At 40.3% G+C, this 21,873-nt stretch overlaps 1 protein-coding gene across 7 annotated transcripts in view; it reads right to left on the bottom strand.

Annotated features, from left to right (window-relative positions):
- Positions 1 to 21,873, bottom strand: part of ARHGEF11 (Rho guanine nucleotide exchange factor 11) — a 4,318,379-nt gene that overhangs the window by 1,109,419 nt on the left and 3,187,087 nt on the right. For all 7 annotated transcript variants that reach the window (XM_044059024.1, XM_044059020.1, XM_044059026.1 and 4 more), the window contains one exon: positions 14,720 to 14,866. In XM_044059024.1, the coding sequence (XP_043914959.1) occupies positions 14,720 to 14,866 (147 nt within the window). The remainder of the gene's footprint in view (positions 1 to 14,719; positions 14,867 to 21,873) is intronic.

The raw sequence follows: 21,873 nt of genomic DNA, 5'->3' as shown, positions 1-21,873 counted from the left end.
TATTTTAATTATAGTAGTTATACCATATTCTCTGATAACAGTGAATGTTATTTTTGTGTGTGTAAACTTAGGAGTGTAATTTAATGTTCTTTCTTCTTTAAATACAAGTAGGGTAAAATTCTGGTCAGGCTTTAAAAAAGTACTTCTATAAAACATTAATTCTAACGTATCAAATACAAGTAAATATGAATTTCCCATTAAACATGGAATGAAAGTCATTCCTAATCCAACAGATAAAGATAGAGCTATTGGATGATCACTCATACCTTTAACCAACAATATCAACTGAGCTCCATATGTTAAATTATTATATGGATTATTTTCTTAAAAAAGATATGAAATTCTATATTATTCTATTATTGTTCGATAGTATTTTATATATCAGGATGGAATGTTATAAGTGTAAATAATTATTATGTTGACTTAGAAAATATCCAATAATTAGTTACCCTTAAGAGATCCCAAACATGTCAGATATGTCATTTTGGATAAATTAAATGCAACAGAGGAGCATACACTAAACAGGCCAACAACAAATATAGAGTATTACTACAATTTATTTGTGTCTTTCGGCTTTTTCCCGGTTAGGGGTCGCTACAGCGGAACTCCGGTCCGCTAATGATTGGCAATTGATTTTTACGTGCCGAGTTACCAGCCCTGACGCACAACCTTCAACAAAGGTATGCCCATTCACGCATGTCTCCACGCAGAAGACGCTCTAGCTGAGAATCGAACCGGACAGCATCTTACTGTGAGGCGACGACGCTACCGCAGCACCATTACTACAATAATTTGACTAAAAGGACTCTGCAGGAGACAATGAGTGATTACCAATGAAATATGAATTTACTGTAGGTGCACTGTCTTCCTTTACTTTCCCACTCTTCAGTTCACCAACTTCAACTTACAATTATGAAAAGACATGGCATATCAGTGGTATCCTGACTCTGAGTACAGGCGCCCTACATTCTAGTGTGCAGTGCTTTTACATATTTATAGATTTACAAAGCAGAGTCTGAGAATGAACTATGATTACCCTGACAATTCCCATCCTGCATAGGGCACGTCCTGCTTCCAGAATGGGTAATCACATCAGGTCTAGAATGAATGTGAAGTTACCTATACGGTAATCAAGACTTACCTTAGGTAAGTATTAATCAAACAGTATTTAGAGCATCTTAGAGAGTTCTCGGGGCAGTTAGAATACTCTTAAGCCTCTCCTCCCTTGACCAAAAACAGATATTTCCCTTCCCTTTCTTTCACTTATTTTAAATCAGTACTAATAAAAGAAATTCAGCAAATGTAGGTAAACAGAAATAACATTCAGCAGTCCGTCTTGTACATGACTCGCAATCCATTAAACAAGTCAGTGACTAGCATCACTTTAATAAACATTATAAAGACAAATTAGAAATAATTTCCTAGCTCTTTAAATTGTCTGATAAAGCAAAAAGTTAACAATAAGCTACTTTAACTAAAAGTATAAAGCATTTCAATTTTTCTTTGCATGTATACATTTCTACTTATATTGTAGTGTCAATAGCTGTCTTTGAAATCTGTACAATACTCCACTTCTTCAAATCATTCCTTTTTCAATTCAGGTTTTGTTTTGTCAAAACGGCAACAATATTTCAAGGGCACAATTAATATTTAGACTGATGTTTCAAATAAATAACTTGCCAGTTGCCAATTGAGTTAGTTTAAAATGTATGGTTAGTGCAAATATAGCATGTTACAAAAATAATATGTATTTTTTCGTGTGCTCTAGAGACTGTCATATGCAAGTGACATATATAATGTAGCATACATAGAGAAGACAGCTTATTGATTCAGGTTGTTAAAGTAAATTATGCTTATTAATCAGGCAGTTTCATTTAAATTCACAAGTAATTTGGGGACACTTCAGTTGAGTTTCCAAGAATGCGTAGTCCAATGTGAGCAATTGAGTCCACTTTTCCTCATAACATATGTCACAATTCATTAAACAAAGCAGAGTCTAATATCTGTCTAATAATCATTATAAAGACAAAGAATACTAATTTCTTAGTTCTTCAAACTTTCTGATATCACAAAATGTTGACAGTAAGCTATTCTAACTGGAAGACTAAAACATTTCAATAATTCCTTGTGAATATATACTTTTACTTTTACTGTAGTGTCAAGAACTGTCTTTGAAATCTATGCATTACTTCACTTCTTTCAAGTCATTCATTTTACAGTTCAGATTATATTTTGTCAAAAGCATTTCAAGGGTACATTTAATATTAAAACTGATATTTTAAATGAATAGCTATCAGTTACCAAGTGAGTTTGTACAGAGTATAAGGTAACTGCAAACATAACATGTTGCAAAAAGTAATATGTATCTTTTCATGTGCTCTAGACTAGAGACTGACAATTTCAAGTAACATATAAAATGTAACTTTTACAGTGCAGACAGCCTGTGGAATCAGCCTGTTAAAATGAGTAACACTTTTTAATCAAGGAGCTACATTTAAGTGCACATATAGTTTGGGAACATTTCAGTTGCGTTTCCAGGAATATGTAATCCTATGAGGATACATCATAAAATATTTACAAAGAGTCCTATTATGTATTTATTTTACCTTGCTTAGGTTGTTTTTCATTTTAATAACTAAACAGCAATACTTTTTTTATTATTTGATGTTAAGTTGTCTATCTCGCCTTCGTTCTTGCTGGTTGGGATCGGAGCCGATCCTCGGCTCTGACTCGGCCATCTTCTATAGCTCGAGAGCTGTTTACTGGCTCGAAGCTACGATGTCTAGCGATAGCTACCCAGATCTCGTTTGCCGCTTCAGCTGCGAGGTGTCGTTTTTCTGGCTCAGTATGGTATAAAGTTTTTATAGAACATTCTTACTTTAGAAATAGTCCTTTTTCAGGTGTATTGTTAACTTTTAGTCTTGTTTTTTTCTGTTAGTGTTTAATTGTAGCATTCCTTCCCTTCCTTGTAGAACTCGTTTAACTTAGAGAGTTCTCCCCCTCCCCCCTTATCCTCTTCTTGTCAGGTTAGCCGTTTAGGTTAGAGGCTTTCCTTCTTCCTTTCTTTCATAGGCCAGCCATTTAAGTTAGAGGCTTCCCTATTAAAAAAATAAAAAAATAAAAAAACCCTTTAGCTTTAGTCTGCTAATATAGTGCGTTTTTGTGTAGACTGTATTTTGCTTTTATAGCCATTGATGCATTTTTTGTTTCCTTTTTCCAGGATGTTAAAGGAATCCAAAGTGTCTGGGTTCAAGAAGTGTGACTCATGATGTCAGAAAATGTCTCTGACAGATGGGCACACTTCTTGCGTCTATTATTTAGGCGCCGTGCACCTGCAGGACTCTTGTTCTATCTGCCATGCATTTAGCCCAAGAGTTCTGCAGGAGCGTAAGAATAAGCTTATTCTTAGGGGTCTTTTAAAGCCCCAGGATTCACCGGCCAAGACCTCTCAGCCTGTGAAATCCCCTAAATCTAAAAAGCCGTCGGCTCCAAGTTCGAAGCCGTCTTTGGTTCAGACTCTACCTTCTACTTCGGTCCTGGCTGGCACAGATAAGACTATCTCCCTGTTGGCTCCATCAGAAACTTCGGAGCCTTCGCGGAGCCACAAGAGTCTGAGGTCCCCTTCCTTGGAATCAATACATTTGGCTCCTCGGTCTCCCCTGCTTTAGAGCAAGCACAGTCACAGATCTTCTCACTCCTCTCGATTCTCTAGGCTGTCGGATCACGATGTGGAGAGAGTGGTCAGTAGGTTCCTAAAGTCGCAGGCACTTGCCAAGATGTTGTCCAGTCCTCCTCAACAGGTGTCGGCTCCATCTACTTCTATCGATGTTCCTCCTCCGACTCCATTGAGTTTGGAGCCGGAGTTCGTTGGGGTTCGAGTAGTGGAAATGTCAGCTCCGATAACTCTATCTCCTTCGGTTCAGTCGTTGGCTCCGATCCCCTCGATGGTGCCGTCCGTCGAGGGATCTGGGTGCCGAGGCTCCCTCGTCGGCTCCGAGGGGGCGAGTGGCATTGGACCCTTGTCCGACCCCATTCTTCCTCTCGGAGATTTGGCGCAGGTGAGCTTGGCTCCTATGAAAAAATGACACGGCCGGACTTGCAAAACACCGTTTTTAATACTTATTTTAAACGCTTAATAATGAAAGTACGTTTTTCGTCCCGTTTGAATACAGGACTTCTTCAGAAACTAAAACAATTTAAAAATTCTAAGACTGTTTTTTATATTTCCAAAAAGCGCGCCAAATCCTGAAATGACTTTTTAAAGGCGTATACAGCCTAACAAAAAGAGACTGAAAAAATAGATCATTTTGACGTGAACAATTTTACAAATCTCTATGGTCTGATATATATTAAATTGGATACACAAATTAAAATATATATGTAATTAATATAATATATGATAATCCATATATATATAAAATCTATATATTTATATGCAATTATGAAGTTACATTACAATCAACATTTCATATACTGAAACATTCTAAACAAACATTTATAAAATTCATAAATTCATGCTCCCATGTGCTTAAAACATCTGTATACGTATTTCTATATTCTTATATTTTTATGTTTTCATATATATATATATATATATATATATATATATATATATATATATATATACTCATGACCACACGTGTGCATATAAATACAAATATATATATATATATATATATATATATATATATATATATATATATGCACAAGCACCCACTTGTCTGCATACCTATGGCATATATATGGAACAAATGTATGTATATAAATAATGATAAATGAATTATATAAGAACATACACATATATATTTTTTATGTAGCTCGGCTCCTACATCGGCCTTGGAGCGGTCTCCCTCGGTGCAGAGAAGGATTCCGATTTCCTCGGAACCGAAGCCTTCTCTGCATCGTGGCAGGGATGCCTTTGATGTCATGAGGAGTGTGCTGGCCACTGACTCAGCTCCACTATCAGTCCCACCGGCTCCGTCCCCTGTAGTGCCTATGACAACCTCTGCTCCTCCTTCAGACCCCAAGCGTGGGGAACCGGCACTCCAGGGCACCCCACTGGGTGTTTCCTCTTATTCTGAGGCCTCCCCTGACCATTCAGAGGAGCCCCCTCGTAAGAAGAAGTGCAAGAGGAAGCACATTGACTCCCCTGAGTCTGTCACTTCTGATACAGACTTAGATGAATCAGAAGGGTCCCCGAGATCCCCCTCTGAAGATGTTTCCTTCTCGGACATCCTAGAAATGCTTAAGCAGAGGGGGAACTGGAATCCGATAGCCCCTACCGAGGATGACTCTGTATTCCTGGATGCTTTCGGTTCCCGACCTTCCACCTCCTGGGTTTCTCCACCTTTCGATTCACTTATGGCAGTGGTGGCTCGAAAGGCTTGGTCAGCTCCGGATACAGTGGACCCAACTCCGAGGAGACCTGGCAAGTTCATCACAGCACCCCATGATAAGCAGTTCCTTACCAAAGGTGTTCCTGTTGATGCCATGGTGGTAGGAGCAGCCACCAAAAAAGCGTTAGCAGAGACCTCTTCTTCTGTCCATCCTCCTAACAAGGAGTCTAGGACCATGGACAGATACAGGAAGTGAATGTTTGCTTCAGCGACCTTTTCTATGAGGTCACTGAACTACTTATGCCATTTTAACCGGCTTCAGAGGGATCTCCTTAAAGAGCATGGAGATACCCTTCAAGATCCATCAGCTGAGGGGGGTCAAGCTAAAGTAGCTTCCCAGCTGGCGACGTTTAATTCTGTAGTCAACTCCTCCATGAGGCTCATTTCCTATGCAGCCGATGGTGCGAGTAGAGCCGCAGGTACGGGTGTGGCCCCTAAGAGGCATGCATGGATGCGGCTGTGTAATTTTGTGGAGCCCTTTAGAGCATCATTCACCATCACCCCCTTTGATAGTTCCTTTCTTTTTGGACCACAGGTGAAGAACACCTTGACTACATGTGAGCAAGAAGGCAAGACTCTCTCTGCTGTGAGAGTCTGTTTTTCCACTCCTTCTAGACCATACCCCAAGGGTCAAAAGAGTGGTAAAATGTGTTTCCGAAAATTCCACGGAGCCTCGCCTGACACACGTAGCGATTTTTCCTCCAGGGGCAAAGGGGGAAACAATAACAACAGACGCCGCCCTCGTGGCAGAGGGGGTCCGCAGAACGAGGGCAACAGAGAATCATTCTCTGATAAGCCTTTTCAGCATCCCTGAACGGTTGCCTGACTGCCCGCCTCTGGAGGCAGTCGGAGGAAGACTTCACTGTACCCAAAAGCCTGGCAAAATTTTAAGCAAGACAGATGGGTACGGTCCATTATATCTGGAGGTTACAAAATTCCCTTCTGTCAACCCCCCTTACCATCAAGGAAATCCCTTCCAGATGTTCCACCCAATCTGAGGGACCAAGCAGTAACAGAAGTTTCAAAACTGCTAGAAAAAAAGAGTCATCCAGGAAGTCCCGGCAGACCAGCACGGATCCGGAACTTACTCAAGGTTCTTTTTGGTACCAAAAAAGACAGGGGACTGGAGACCGATTCTGGATCTCAGCAGACTACACAGGTCTGTTCAAAGAACAAAGTTTCGGATGATCACGCTACAGTCCATTCTACCCTTTTTGGGTCAGGACAATTGGATGTGCTCGATAGATCTTCAGGATGCGTACTACCATATCAAAATGGACAGGCGCTCCAGGAGATTTCTTTGCTTCCAGCTGAGAGTCAGTCATTACCAGTTCAGAGCTCTGCCCTTTGGTCTCACCACAGCCCCCAGGGTGTTCACCAAATGTATGGCAGTGGTCACAGCTCACCTGAGACGTCGAGGATTCCAGGTGTTTCCACATCTAGACGACTGGCTCCTCACTGCTACTACCAGGCATCAACTTCTGCAAGCCAGGGACTACACAATCACAATCTGCTCCCAGCTAGGCATTACAATAAATTTAGATTGAGAGGGCAACAAGGCAGATTTTTTGATCACCTATATAGGAGCAGACTTAGACACAAGGAACATGTCCACAAGGCTACCACCGGAAAGGGTGTCTACAATTCGCCAGCAAGTACAAATTGTAATGCAGAGCAAAAGAATCCAAGTCAGGTTCGTCCTTCAAACTCTGGGTTCTATGGCAGCAGCAATTCTTCTAATTCCACTGGCCCACTTTCACATGAGGATCCTTCAGTGGCTTCTATTCACACAGTGGTCTTTCCAACAGCTGCCCATGTCTCACATGATCATGAGTACAGAAGCATGCAAAAGGCACCTTTCCTGGTGGATGGTCTCTCCACTAGTGACTCAAGGCAGACCCTTCATTCAGCCCCCTCCGGTTGCCACAGTGACCACAGACGCCTCCCTAATAGGGTGAGGGGGACATTATCAGGGAAGGACAGTCCAAGGCACTTGGCAGCCTCACAAGTACCATCTGCACATAAACGTCCTACAAATGAGAGCCGTGCTCCTAGCGTTGCAAGCCCTTCAGGACTCTCTTCCTTCTGGGACCATTGCAATTCAAACGGACAACATGTCAGTGGTGTGGTACATCAACAAGCAGGGCGGAACCAGGTCCTACCCCCTGTGTCGAGAAGCACTCAGACTCTGGCAATGGGCGATTTCCTCCCAACGTTTTCTGATTGCGATGCACATCCCTGGAAGGTCCAACATCATAGCGGACAGGCTCAGTAGAGCTATTCTCATGCCTCACGAGTGGTCTCTGAATCAAGAAGTTGCAGATCTTATCTTCCGCAAATGGGGACAGCCTTGCTGTGATCTTTTTGCCACCCCCTTCAACAGCAAATGCAGCAACTACTTCTCCTTTCTTCCGCTTCCAGGTCACTCACCCAGAGACGCTCTAGTCCATGACTGGCCTCAAGGACTTCTTTATGCCTTTCCTCAGTTTCCCCTGATTCCAAAACTCATACAGAAAGCAATATCGTTGGGCTGCAAAATGATCCTCATTGCCCCCTACTGGCCTCGACAAATATGGTTTCCGTTCCTGCACCATTACCTTCTCAATCAGCCCTGGACTCTGGATCCGATTCCAGACCTACTGATTCATCAATCAGGTGGGTTGCATCAATCTCTCCAAACACTCCAGCTCACAGCTTGGTTGCTCCACATCCAACCTTAGCCAGGCTTCCCAGCATTTCCTGGGCTGTACGTGAGATCAATGTCTCCTCTCACAAGTCCACAACTAGAAAAACTTATGCTAGTAAATGGAAACTAATTTCTTGTTGGGCAGAGGCTAGGAACGTAGATCCCATTTCAGCCCCAGTCCACGAAATTCTAGAATTCCTAGCATAACTTTTTCATTCCGTGTCCGCTTCTGCTACAATCAGGGTTCAATTAGCGCCCATTTCTAATTTTCATGTTGGGTTGTCAAATTCAAACAGTATGTCTCATAAGCTCTGTAAAGCTTTTTTAAAAGGGACTACTCTCCTTAGACCTCCAGTGAGAGATCCCCCTCCTCCTTGGGACCTTAATTTGGTACTAACCTCTTTAACTCTGCCCCCCTTTGAACCAGCAGCATCCGGCTCCATTCAGTTTCCATCTTGGAAGACACTCTTTCTGGTAGCTATTACTTCAGCCAGACATGTCTCTGAACTTCAGGCACTATGTGTTCATCCTCCATACTTGGTTTTTCATAAGGATAGGGTTGCTCTGAGGACTAATCCTTCGTTTCTTCCGAAAGTCTGCTCAGAAAATAATTTAAACCAATCTATAGACCTTCCTGTGTTTTTCCCTTTCCACACCAACAAGGCAGAGTACAAATTACACCAATTGGACATTCATAGACAATTGCGTTTTAACCTGCACAGGACTAAGGAAATAAGGAAGTCAGACCAACTATTCCTTTCCTATGCTCTAGGCAAACAGGGTCTCCCAGTTTCCAAGGTGACCTTATCCAGGTGGTTGTCTCACACTATTACTTTCATTTATCAATTAAGGAACAAAGAGTTACCTATCAAACCGAAAGGTCATTCTACTAGGGCCTTGGCCACCTCTGTAGCCTTCCAATCTAGGTTGCCCATGGATTCTATCTGTGCAGCTGCTACGTGAGCAAATCCTCATACCTTTACTTCTCATTACAAGCTAGATATGGTCTCCAGGAGCAGAGCTGGCTTTGGTTCCACTGTTTTGAAGAGTCTGTTCCAATGAGCCGCCCAGGATTGTAGGTGCTAGCGACGCTGTCCCAACCAGCAAGAACGAAGGCGAGATAGACAACTTAACATAAAGAAGTTATGTACCTACCATAACGTTCCATGTTAGTTGTCTTTATCTTGCCTTCTTTCTTGTGTTCCACCCTCCATCCCCCTGTCCTACTGGACCAAGAGGAGTTCTGGTTTCACTGGCTGAGTGTTCACTGGTTTGTTTCCTCTACTGACTTAAAGAGTATGACAGGTATGCTCAACCTATTTGTTTGGACAGGTTTATTCTCTGGCTATGTCTGGGGTTAGCTATTTCAAACGAGATCTGAGTAGCTATCGCTAGGCATCATGGGATAAGGGGTAGCCATGAGCCAGTAAACAGCTCTCGAGCTATAGAAGATGGCCGATCCTCTGCTCCGATTCCAACCAGCAAGCAAGAAAGAAGGCGAGATGAAGACAACTAACATGGAACCTTATGGTAGGTACATAACTTCTTTTATCTGCGAGGCTAAATGCACTTCGCAGATTCACAGTGTCCTTAGAAACTGCAGCAATTGTTTACTGTTGATATGGCAACATAAATAGAATGTGAAGAAAGCTTCACTTCTCTTAACCAACAGTACATTTTTCCCTCCTTTTTTATATATATATTTGTTAATATTAAAAGGAAATAATTCAAAGGACACATGTACATGAATGGAACATTTCAGAGTTAATCACAAACATGTCCCCAATCCCAATAAGCATAACAGTGATTATCATTAATCTAATAAATACTGTAATAACAATTAAGTTCACTATTACAATTAGTCTACCTTAAAAATAGATTTTAGACCATTACTTATCTATGTATAGATAGTGAGTTATTAAATATATACAGACTATATTAGTATAGTAAATAGGAGAGAATTTAGAAAGGGAGACAAGATGCAGTTAAAATAAATAATGAGAAAAGAGAGAGGAGAGAAAAAGAAAAGAGAAAATTAAGAGAGAATACACATATACTATGTATGTTGATTTACAGTATAAATATTTTATGTGCTATATAACCTTCCTTCTGTGAAAGAAAAGTACCCTGTTTTACATACCTGAGGTAATGTGAAAACTCTCATGTGTCATCTATTTTCAAAAAATATAGATAAAGATTCCAGTAGTTAGTTACCTTTGTTTTAAAATTCCAAGCAGTAAAACTGGTCCTTTAAAGTAATGCTAAAACAATTCATATCATAATAGATGCTTTGACAGATTTGGCTGTCACAGTATCAGTCTTTTGCTTCTTCTTTTTGACGTCTGTCCAGACATTTGTTTCTTTTGTTCTCTTGAGAGAAGGTGACATCCCATCCATATCTTCTGGTAAAGTAATCATATTATTAGTTTTAATAAATGAAGAGGCTTCCTCTAAGTCAATACAGTATTCGTATCTTAGCTGGATACACAAGTTGTGCCTTGATGTTATTTTGTTTCAGAAACTTTATCATTGGCCACACTTTTTTCCTTGGTTACATTATTCTAGATGAATAGTCATTATCAAATCTTATTAGGCTCTGTTTATATTTTAGAGGCGCCCTCCTCCAAGCAGATCTTAAAATCAGTTCCTTGTCCAAATATGAAAGAAATTTGTTAATTACCTAGGAGGAGAGTTTGAGTTAGTGGCGGGTTTCCCAAGAGCTCTGTGTCTCCTCTCAATGCCAAAGGAAAGTCCTTCTTTTAAATTTAAAAAGTTGGGGATCCAGCTTGATAAAAAGGAAATAATATCCTCACCTTCTGTGTTTTCAGGTAATCCGAAAATCCTGATGTTATTTCTCCTCTCCCTATTTTCCAAGTCATCTACTTTATTAACCAAGCAAGTGTTTTGTTTAAGAAGCAGTTCTTTCTGTGTTTCCTCTTCCTTAAGTCTGCTTTCTAAGTCATTTAGGGAAACCTCTATTCCTGTTATCCTTGTCTGGTGTTGTTGTAGCATTTCCTTGAGGGTGTTGGCCTGTTTCTGACTTCTTGTTTTAAGATTTTCTAGGTTCTCTTTAAAATCATCCATCTTCAAAGACAATTCCTGCAGGGTAGACGCCATCTGTTGTAGTTCCTTCTTTAAGAAAGCATCCTGGTGAGAATTCATTGAGTTGCTCATTTTAACAAGTGAATATATCTCCAAGCTTTTTGACAGGAAATTATTTGTAAAACTTCACCAAAGTTTCTAATTATGTAAATCAGTCCTTTATCTATAAGATTTTATACTTTGAAGAAAAAAAACTAATATTTTTTCCTGTCTTATTTAACTAGTTATATGGAGCACTAAAATACTGCTGCTTTCAGTTAGCCATTCAGCCCCCCCCCCCGTTATTAGGTTTAGGGGGCAATTACTTTTTCACATAGGGCCATGTAGGTTTGGATAGTTTTTTTCCCTTAATAAATAAAATAATCAGTTAAAAACTGCATTTTGTGTTTACTTGGGTTACCTTTGTCTAATATTTACATTTGCTTGATGATCTGAAACATTTAAGTGCAACAAACATGCAAAAAATAAGAAATCAAGAAGGGGACAAATACTTTTTCATTGTACTGTAGTATCCCTAAATGTGAACAAACACCTTTTTACTCCTTATACCTCCTTATTCTCTTCACCTACTTCCTTACTGCTATTTAATTCTCTTCTCTGACTTTCTCTCTAAATATACCATAAGTCTGTTTTTCCTTCAGTTCATTATTGCAGTTCCTATTTGTATTAGACTAACTTATCTTTAATTTCTCTACAAACTGTCTAAAATTTCTCTGTATATTAAATTACTGTTATATACCTTGTATTGATTCTTAACCAATGTTTTTTATATTATGTCTAGTGTGTTACAATTATTTAAACTGCAGATGTTTTATTTTTTGAAGACTTTGACATTATTGTTTAAATTTTCTTTTAATAATTTGGAGCTTTTCTCCATGGGCCTCTGCTGACAATGGGTTTTTACCCAGTCGGACTTTCCTGGTAATCAAATGTCAATAAATAAATAAAATAAAAATCCAAATCCACTTCTCTGTCATTTCACTTCCATTTCTTTTCTACCCAACTAACACCTAAAAGATCATGCACTCATAAAATGACAACCTTAACACTCAAATTCACTTTCACTGGATATTTGACAGTTCTGATCATGACATTGTGACACTGGCAAAACTGGAAATGATACAGTGACATGTGTTCTATACTTACAACCTGAAACCAAATCTAGAAAACGAACTCACATCTGCTGAGAGCTTGCTTAATGCTCAATACACTACACTGAAGGCATATAACATGCTTAACAAATAACCCACTTAACTTTTGCGTCTTCTCAGCAGCTAAAAGAAGGTGACTGCCCAGGCACAATGACATGATAAATTGTAACTAAAAGAATGTTTCTCACTGCTATGGTATACTGACAGGGAACCTCTGAGAAACTAAGGTAAAAAAATGAATTAATGAAACAAGCACACATACAGGTTAATAACAATTTCAGAACATAAGACAAATGCTTATTACTAAGGACAAAATTCTCAACAGAAAAATAAAATTCCCACAAATACCCTGCTGCTCTGTCAAAAACTGAAGCTATAAGTGTTCTGATAATGCACAGTATACTCTTATGTGAGTAACTGACTAATCACACAAGGTCTGTCAAACACACCCCCAAAAAATGCACAACATGCTACACAACTCATGCCCCCCCCCAATCAAATCACATTAGGTCTGTCAAACACACACGCAAAACATGCGCATCATACTACACAGCTCATGCCCCCCTCCACCAATCAAATCACACTAGGTCTGTCAAGCACACACCCAAAACATGTGCAACACTCTACACAGTTCATGCCGCTCTCCACCAATCAAATCACACTAGGTCTGTCAAGCTCACCGAAAACATGCGGATCACGCTACACAGCTCATGCCCCCCCTCCCCCCCAATCAAATCACACTAGGTCTGTCAAGCACACACCCAAAACATGCACATCATGTTACACAGCTCAGGCCCCACCAATCAAATGAAACAAGGTCCATTAATCACACACCGAAAACATGCACATCAGGCCCCACCAATCAAATGACACAACGTCCATTCATCACACACCGAAAACATGCACATCATGTTACACAGCTCAGGCCCCACCAATCAAATGACACAAGGTCCATTAATCACACACCAAAAACATCCACATCATGTTACACAGCTCAGGCCCCACCAATCAAATGACACAAGGTCCATTAATCACACACCCAAAACATGCACATTATGTTACACAACTCAGGCCCCACCAATCAAATGACACAAGGTCCATTAATCACACACCCAAAACATGCGCATCATACTACACAGCTCATGCCCCCCTCCACCAATCAAATCACACTAGGTCTGTCAAACACACACGCAAAACATGTGCATCATACTACACAGCTCATGCCCCCCCCCCAATCAAATCACACTAGGGCTGTCAAGCACACACCCAAAACATGCACATCATGTTACACAGCTATGGCCCCACCAATCAAATGACACAAGGTCCATTCATCACACACCGAAAACATGCACATCATGTTACACAGCTCACGCCCCAACAATCAAATGACACAAGGTCCATTAATCACACACCCAAAACATGCACATCATGTTACACAGCTCACGCCCCACCAATCAAATGACACAAGGTCCACTAATCACACACCCAAAACATGCACATCATGTTACACAGCTCACGCCCCAACAATCAAATGACACAAGGTCCACTAATCACACACCCAAAACATGCACATCATGTTACACAGCTATGGCCCCACCAATCAAATGACACAAGGTCCATTCATCACACACCCAAAACATGCACATCATGTTACACAGCTATGGCCCCACCAATCAAATGACACAAGGTCCATTCATCACACACCCAAAACATGCACATCATGTTACACAGCTATGGCCCCGCCAATCAAATGACACAAGGTCCATTCATCACATACCCAAAACATGCACATCATGTTACACAGCTCACGCCCCAACAATCAAATGACACAAGGTCCATTCATCACACACCCAAAACATGCACATCATGTTACACAGCTCAGGCCCCACCAATCAAATGACACAAGGTCCACTAATCACACACCCAAAACATGCACATCATGTTACACAGCTCAGGCCCCACCAATCAAATGACACAAGGTCCACTAATCACACACCCAAAACATGCACATCATGTTACACAGCTCAGGCCCCACCAATCAAATGACACAAGGTCCATTAAACACACACCCAAAACATGCACATCATGTTACACAGCTATGGCCCCACCAATCAAATGACACAAGGTCCATTCATCACACACCCAAAACATGCACATCATGTTACACAGCTCACGCCCCAACAATCAAATGACACAAGGTCCACTAATCACACACCCAAAACATGCACATCATGTTACACAGCTCACGCCCCAACAATCAAATGAAACAAGGTCCACTAATCACACACCCAAAACATGCACATCATGTTACACAGCTTATGCCGTCCTTTCTCTCTCTATGTCACTCTCAATCCTTCCCCTGAACTAGTAGGTCATTTCCTTACTGTGAGCTTCAATGACTTCACGAAGATTAGGGAACAGCAGTGTCAATTCATCCCGACTAAGGAAGTTCTCTTTCTTCATACGTTGGTAGAAAATTTGGTCCAGAACTCGTAGGATTCTCAAATGAGAAGATTCTGTCAAAAAGAGCTCTATGAATAAAACAAAAGAGAAGAGAAACCGTCACCTAAGAGTTGTTAGATAGATGAAGAAAAGTCTGTTTCTCCAAATAACTGAGCAGATAAACAATGCAACAGTGTAACTGAACTTATTATTACCTTCCAAGTGACATGATCAGCACATAACTACTCAAGCGACAAAAACAGTCACAAACAGACCCCCTGAGAAACTAAATACTTGTACAGAATTTAAGAGTCATCAGAACCAAATGAAAACAAATTAAATGCAATTTAATAAAAATGTTTTCTGCCAAAAAACAAGAATAAAGTAGTGTACCGCTTGGTACCACATTACTTAATGAGTTATATCTTTATAGTGGAATAATCTAGGAAATCAACAAGTTGCTCTCTAAAGGGAGAAGGTCTGAATAAAGACAAGTCAACAAGCAAAGGAGCGTAGTAGTGCTGAAATTGAATTCATCCTCAAGTCTTGGTGAGTACCTTCACTAGGTGGACCCTGTTTTTTTTTTTTTTATAAAATTTCACCAAGACGACACTGATACATAGACTGTATTTATATAGAATATATCATGTAGTTCGAAAATGAAAAAAAAAAAGATAGCTGGATGTACAAGACCCAGGACAAAAAAGTGCCCAATCCTGGTAGGCCCACTGGTGCCAAGACTGGAAAACAATGACAGTGCAGAATCCTCAAAATACGTAAACATTCCTAAAATGGGGCCAGGCCCAAGAGGAGGATGCCCCCCCCCCCTTTGTAGAAGGAAGTAACAGTCTACAAAAATCACAAAAACTGACAGGCCAAAGAAGAGCCATAAAAATGATAGAGCGGACTACCGAGGATAAAGAAATAATCTGTTGTTACTATTATGCAAAAAGCCCAGAATTGCCAGACCCAAGATATACAAAAAGATTAAGAGAAATTAGAGGAACAAAAAATACCTCCACCTGAAAAACCATCAGAACCTTCAAATAAAAAGGTGCATTCATTAATACAACAGATTTTTGAAAAACAGTATATAGACCAAGACACTTTCATCTGTTTGGAAAAAGAAGCATCTGAGGAAGTGTGAAAATATAAACAACAAAACCTAGATATTTCTGAAAACTACAAAAAAGAAATATGGACATGAGAAAAAAAGATTTGATATGGTGCAATATTTATGCAAATGAAAAAGCCAAATTAATCAACATAAAGAAGGCAGCCCCAAAGATATTTGAAGAGAAATATAGGCAAAGGCTTCCAGACATGGACAATTTCACAATAAAAAAATATCACAAAGAGTGAATGTAGAAAAAATTAGTAAAGTAGAAGTTAAAAAGAATAACCTGAGGTTATGGAGTGCCTGTGAAGTGAAGGATTTGGTGTAGAAAGTCAAACACATATTAAATCACAGCATGATGGAACAAGTCCCCAGAGTAAGGAGAAATAGGAAGCTCAGGAGACATATGAAGAAGAAATATGGACATGGGAAAGAAAGATTTAATGTGGTGTAATATCTATGCAAATGAGAAAGCAAAACTAATCGATACAAAAACAGCAGCACCATAGATATTTGAAGAGTAATACAGACAAAGGAATCCCAACATGGAAAACTTTAGAACACAAAAAATAAGAAGACTAAGAGGAGAAGTAGAAAAGGAGATTAGTAATGGAGAAATTAAAGAAATAGTAACTGAGGCTATGGAGTACCGCTGAAGAGAAGGATTCAGTGTAAAAAATCTAATTCAGAAAGCACCACAACAGGATAGAGCAATGGACCTCCAAATTAAGGGGAAACCAGTGGAACAGGAAGCAACTGGTCAGCTGCCATATGAAGATATTCTGGAGCCTTCCACAGGAAACCAGTATAAATGTTCACTTGAAGCTGGACAGCAAGGGAAGAAACAGAAAATTATGGAAACTCTGAAGCAGTCAATGTTGGGGAGTGATAGCCAGTGAGTTCCCATATGACAGCAACATGTGGCACAGGAAGAAACTGAAGAGAATGTACTACAGGAAGATGTAACAGAACTTTCTACAGAATGCCCACAAGAAATGGAAAACAAAAAAGTGCCCTCAGTTTAGAAGAAAGTGAGCGAAGAGAAAAGTTGCTTGATTTAACAGAGATAAACATATTAAGATCAATGAAAGAAATAGACTGCAGAAGGTCAATAAAATCCAAAAAAATCAGACGTTTGACAAAATAAATCAACACAGTAATTAGAACTGTCCATATAGATTCATATGATATGATATAACAGAAGTAAACAGGCTATATTAATGTACAGCTAAATTAATAACTGATAAAGTTCTACCAAAGAACACAGGGTACTGAGGGAAAGGAAGAGGAGAAATTGAATACCATCATGGAAGTATCAAACAGAGATAACTAAAAGCAGTTAAGACAAGAAGTGTCACTATTACAAGAGTACAGAAGGGGGAACAGATCAACAAAAATACGTAGAAAGCTAGACATGATAAAAACAATGTGCAGTATTAGAATAGATCAGGATCCATCATGTATTATCGCAAATAAACTAAAAATCTCAGCACAGGTGGAAAAACTTAGAAGATGCGCAGATAAATATAAAGAAAAAGTACAAAATAAGCAAATTATTGACGACCCAAAAATTTTTTTAGAAAGAATTGGGAACTGAGGTAAAAGGAATTGAAAGACTACCAAATAAAGAAGAAATAGATACATTTTGGAGAATACCCAAAACCACGATCAAAGTACTTGTTAAACCCACATAAAAAATAAAAAAAAGAGTCTTTAATTACACAAAGTTTTGAGTGCTTTTGTTCCAACTGAAAAGGAACTTCATTTTATATTTACATTTTGGAGAAATATCTATGAAGATCATGTGAAACATAAAGATGCTACAATGACAGAAGAAGTAAAAGAAAAAATAAGAAGTTTAAAGGTATAGGCTATGAAATGGGATGAAGTAACAGCCTGAGAGATTAAAACAAAGTTAGAAAATCCTCTAATTGGAAAACCCCAGGCCCAGATGCAGTACCTAACCTTCTGGTTAAAAGTATTAACTTCTCTGCATGAAGATTTAGTCAGGAATAAGAACTATTTATACGCGCACCCCAACAGACACCAACTTGGCTAACAACAGGAAAAACAATGCTCCTATTTAAGAGTGAACCTGCAAGCTACCCTAAAAATTATAGGCCAATTACTTGTCTTCCGACAACGTATAAACTATACACTGGAATTGATGCCAACAGAGTTTATAGTAATTTAGAAGAAAACTCAATTATGGCAACAGAACAAAAGGGCAATAAAAGAAATTCATATGGAACAAAGGATCATTTGTTGTTAAATAAAGTCATAGTGGAGAACTGTAAAAAGGGGAAGAATCTAACTATGGCATGGATTGACTACAAAAAAAGTATTTGACAGCATTCCACATTCATGGATAAAAGAGTGCTTAAAAATGTATAAGATACACCCTACACTGATCGATTACATTACAGTGACCATGAAACAGTGGCAAACCACTAAGCCATGATAAAGGACAAATTATTATTCCAGTGATAAAAATTAAAAGGGGGATATTCCAGGGTGACTCTCTGTCACTGCTGCTATTCTGCCTTGCCCTTAACTCATTAAGCTGTCTACTTAACAGCTTAGGACATGGTTGTAATTTGACTCCTAGAAAACAACAAAGAGTAAAGACTTCTTCATCTTCGTTCTGTCGATGACTTTAAAATGTATAGCTCATCAGATGAGGAACTGAAAGCACAACTGGAAGTAGTCAAAACTTTTTCAGATGACATAAGAATGTCATTTGGTCTTGATAAATGTGCAAAAAATAAGTTATGTTTTATCATAACGTTCCATCTGTGTTGTAGATCTTCATTCATTCATTACTGTTAGGACTTCGGTTCTGTCCTCGGAACTGACATGGCTGTTACCGAGCTCGAGCCAGCCAAAAATTCTCAGCTAAGTCCTACCCACAATGTCCCTCTCATAGTCTCTTCAGATCGAGTTTGCCCACCCATAAACTATAAGGAAACTAATAATAATAATAACAGGAGGAGGCACTGTCTGAGCAGATACCCTAAGTAATAAGGTAATCCAAAGTCCACCAGGAGTCTAGGCAGGGGGAAGGAGGGCAGGAAGTAATGAATGAATGAAGATCTACAACACAGATGGAACGTTATGGTAAGACATAACTTCTTTATCTGATGATGTAAATCTTCATTCATTCCTTACTGTTAGGACAGAGTCCCCAGCTACTTTTAGTCCTGGGTGACCCTAAGGAAGGATATTCCTGAGCACCACAGAACCAAAGGATGCTCTCCTCCTGGAGGCCAAATCCAATTTGTAATGAGTAATAAAGGTATGAGGACTTGCCCATGTGGCTGCTGCACAGATATCGTCCATACAGGCTCTGGAATGAAAAGCCACAGAGGTTGCTATTGATCTAGTTGAATGAGCTTTTACTTTAGAAGGCAAAAACATTTTGTTTGTTGGTAGATAAAAGTAGTGGCGCTTCTGAGCCAACAAGATAAGGTAATTTTGGAAACAGGCTTACCCAGGCTGGGTCCCGCAAATGCTACGAACAATTGATCTGTCTTCCTAAGAGATTTTGTCCTGTCCAAGTAAAAACGAAGTTGCCTATGAACATCAAGGGTATGTAGAAGGTACTCCCCTTTATTTGAATGATGGGAAAGAAAACAGGTAGGTCAATAGACTGGTTGATGGAGAAGTCAGAAATAACCTTGGGCAAAGAAGAGGGATTAGCACTGAGAGAAACTCTATCCTTGTGGAAAATCAAATATGGTCTCTTGACACTTAAGGCCTACAACTCCAAAACTCTTCTCGCTGAGGTAAGGGCTACTAGGAGCAGGGTTTTCCAGGACAAAAATTTCATATTGCATGAATCAGAAGGCTCGAAAGGAGGACTTGTTAACGACTGAAGCACCAACGTCAAGTCCCAAGGTTCTGTAGGGGGCTTAACAGGAGGTTTAATATGTAATACTCCTTTCATGAAGGTTTTGCACAGTCAGTGTGACATAACTGATGAATTGTCGATTCCATTGTGAAAATTTGCAATAGCTGCTAAATGCACTTTAATCGTTGATGCTGAAGCTCCACCGTGTAACAGGGTACTGACATATTCTAGGATCTTCTGAATAGGCATAGATAAAGGATCCATGATTTGTTCTTTGGCCCATATAGAGAACCTAGTCCACTTGCTGAAATAAATTTTTCTAGTAGGTGGTTTGTGCAAAGCCAAGAGGATCTCGCGAACAGGGGATGAAATATCAGGTAGCCTGACCATCATCGGAAATGGAGAAACCAAGCTGTGAGCTTGAGACTGTGGAGATTGGGGTGAATCAATCCCTGAGGGAAAGTCAGAAGTTCTTGAGATTGATCCAGGATCCATGGGCTGTGGATCAGGTGAGGACATAGAAAAAGGAACCAGAAATGACGGGGCCAATAAGAGACAATGAGAATCACTTTACTTCTCAACCTTTGAGCTTTCTGAAGAAATTTTGGGATGAGGGGAAAGGCGTACAGTAAACCCGGGGGCCAATTGTGTGTCAGAGCATACCTCAGTGACTCTCTCTGAGGGGGGATCAGGACAAAGTAGCTTCTGCATTTGTTGTTTAGGGGTGAAGCAAACAGCTTGGAGCAAGGCCTGCCCCAGCAATGGAAGATTTGAGCCGCTATAATTGGGTTGTGGGACAACTCGTGAGGCATCAATATGTTCCTGCTCAGACTGTCCGCAATGAGATTGGAGCTCTCAGGAATGTGCGTTGCTATGAGAAAGTGGTTGGAAGCCATCGCCCAATGCCATATCCTCATGGCTTCCCAACACAGGGGGTAAGACCTAGTACCGCCTTGTTTGTTGATGTACCAGACAACTGACATGTTGTCCGATTGAACTGCAATGGTCCCGGAAGGAAGGGATGTGTGGAACACTTGCAACATTAAGAGAATTGCCCTCAATTCCAGGACATTTATGTGCAAATTGGCCTCTATGGGGGACCAAGTGCCTTGGACCATCCTTCCCTGGAAATGCCCCCCCCCCAACAGGGAAGCCTTTGTGGTTACCGTGGCCGTGGGCTGGGGGAGACAGAATGGTTGACACCAAAGAGTTGTTTCTGGCTTCATCCACAATAGCATTTCTCTCTTGCAAAGGTTTGGGAGACGTATCATGTGGTCAAGTGGATGGGTTAAGATAGACCATTGTAATGAAAGGAGCCAATGTAATCATCTCATGTGCAACCTCGCCACGGGTACTAGGGTAATGGCTGCTTCCATAGAGCCTACAAGTTGTAGTACAAGGCATGCTGGTACAAAAGTCTGTTGGAGGAGGACTTGAATCTGGTTTCTTATTTTTGAAAGCCTATGAGGAGGAAGGGAAGCTTGGCAGGACGTTGTGTCAAAGATCGCTCCAATGAATTCCAGTGTTTTTGTTGGAGACCTGTTTGATTTCTCCAAACTGATCGTAGTACGTAGGCAAAGACAAGGACTTGAGTGTAAGAGGGACTGAGAATGAGAAGATTCCTGGTCATGCCGGTGAGGAGCCAATCATCTAGATATGGAAACACCTGGAATTCTTGTAGTTGAAGATGAGCTACCACGAGTTTCATACATTTGGCAAACACTCTGGGGGCTGTCGAGAAACCAAAGGGCAGCATCCTGAACTGGTAGTGATTGGCTCCCAGCCAGAAGCGAATAAATCTCCAGGAGCGTTTGTCCATCTTTATGTGGTAATACGCATCCTGAAGGTCTACAGAGCACATCCAGTTGTCCTTCCCCAGAAAGGGGAGAATGGACTGCACCATGACCATCCGAAATTTTTGAGGTTTGATGAATTTGCTTAGTATGCCGAGATCCAGTATTGGTGTCCAGTCCCCTGTCTTTTTTGGCACTAAAAAGAACCTCGAGTAAAACCCAGATCCTATTTGGTCTGGTGGGACTGGTTGGATGACTCTTTCTTAGCAGCTTTTTGATTTCCAAGGCTGCAGCATCCCTCTACCTGGGTGGAACATCAGGGATTCGTTTGATGGA

Source organism: Protopterus annectens, chromosome 17.part0 (assembly GCF_019279795.1).
Source record: "Protopterus annectens isolate FY-2018-M chromosome 17.part0, PAN1.0, whole genome shotgun sequence".
Lineage (NCBI taxonomy): Eukaryota > Metazoa > Chordata > Ceratodontiformes > Protopteridae > Protopterus > Protopterus annectens.
This window is presented reverse-complemented; position numbering and strand designations above follow the sequence as displayed.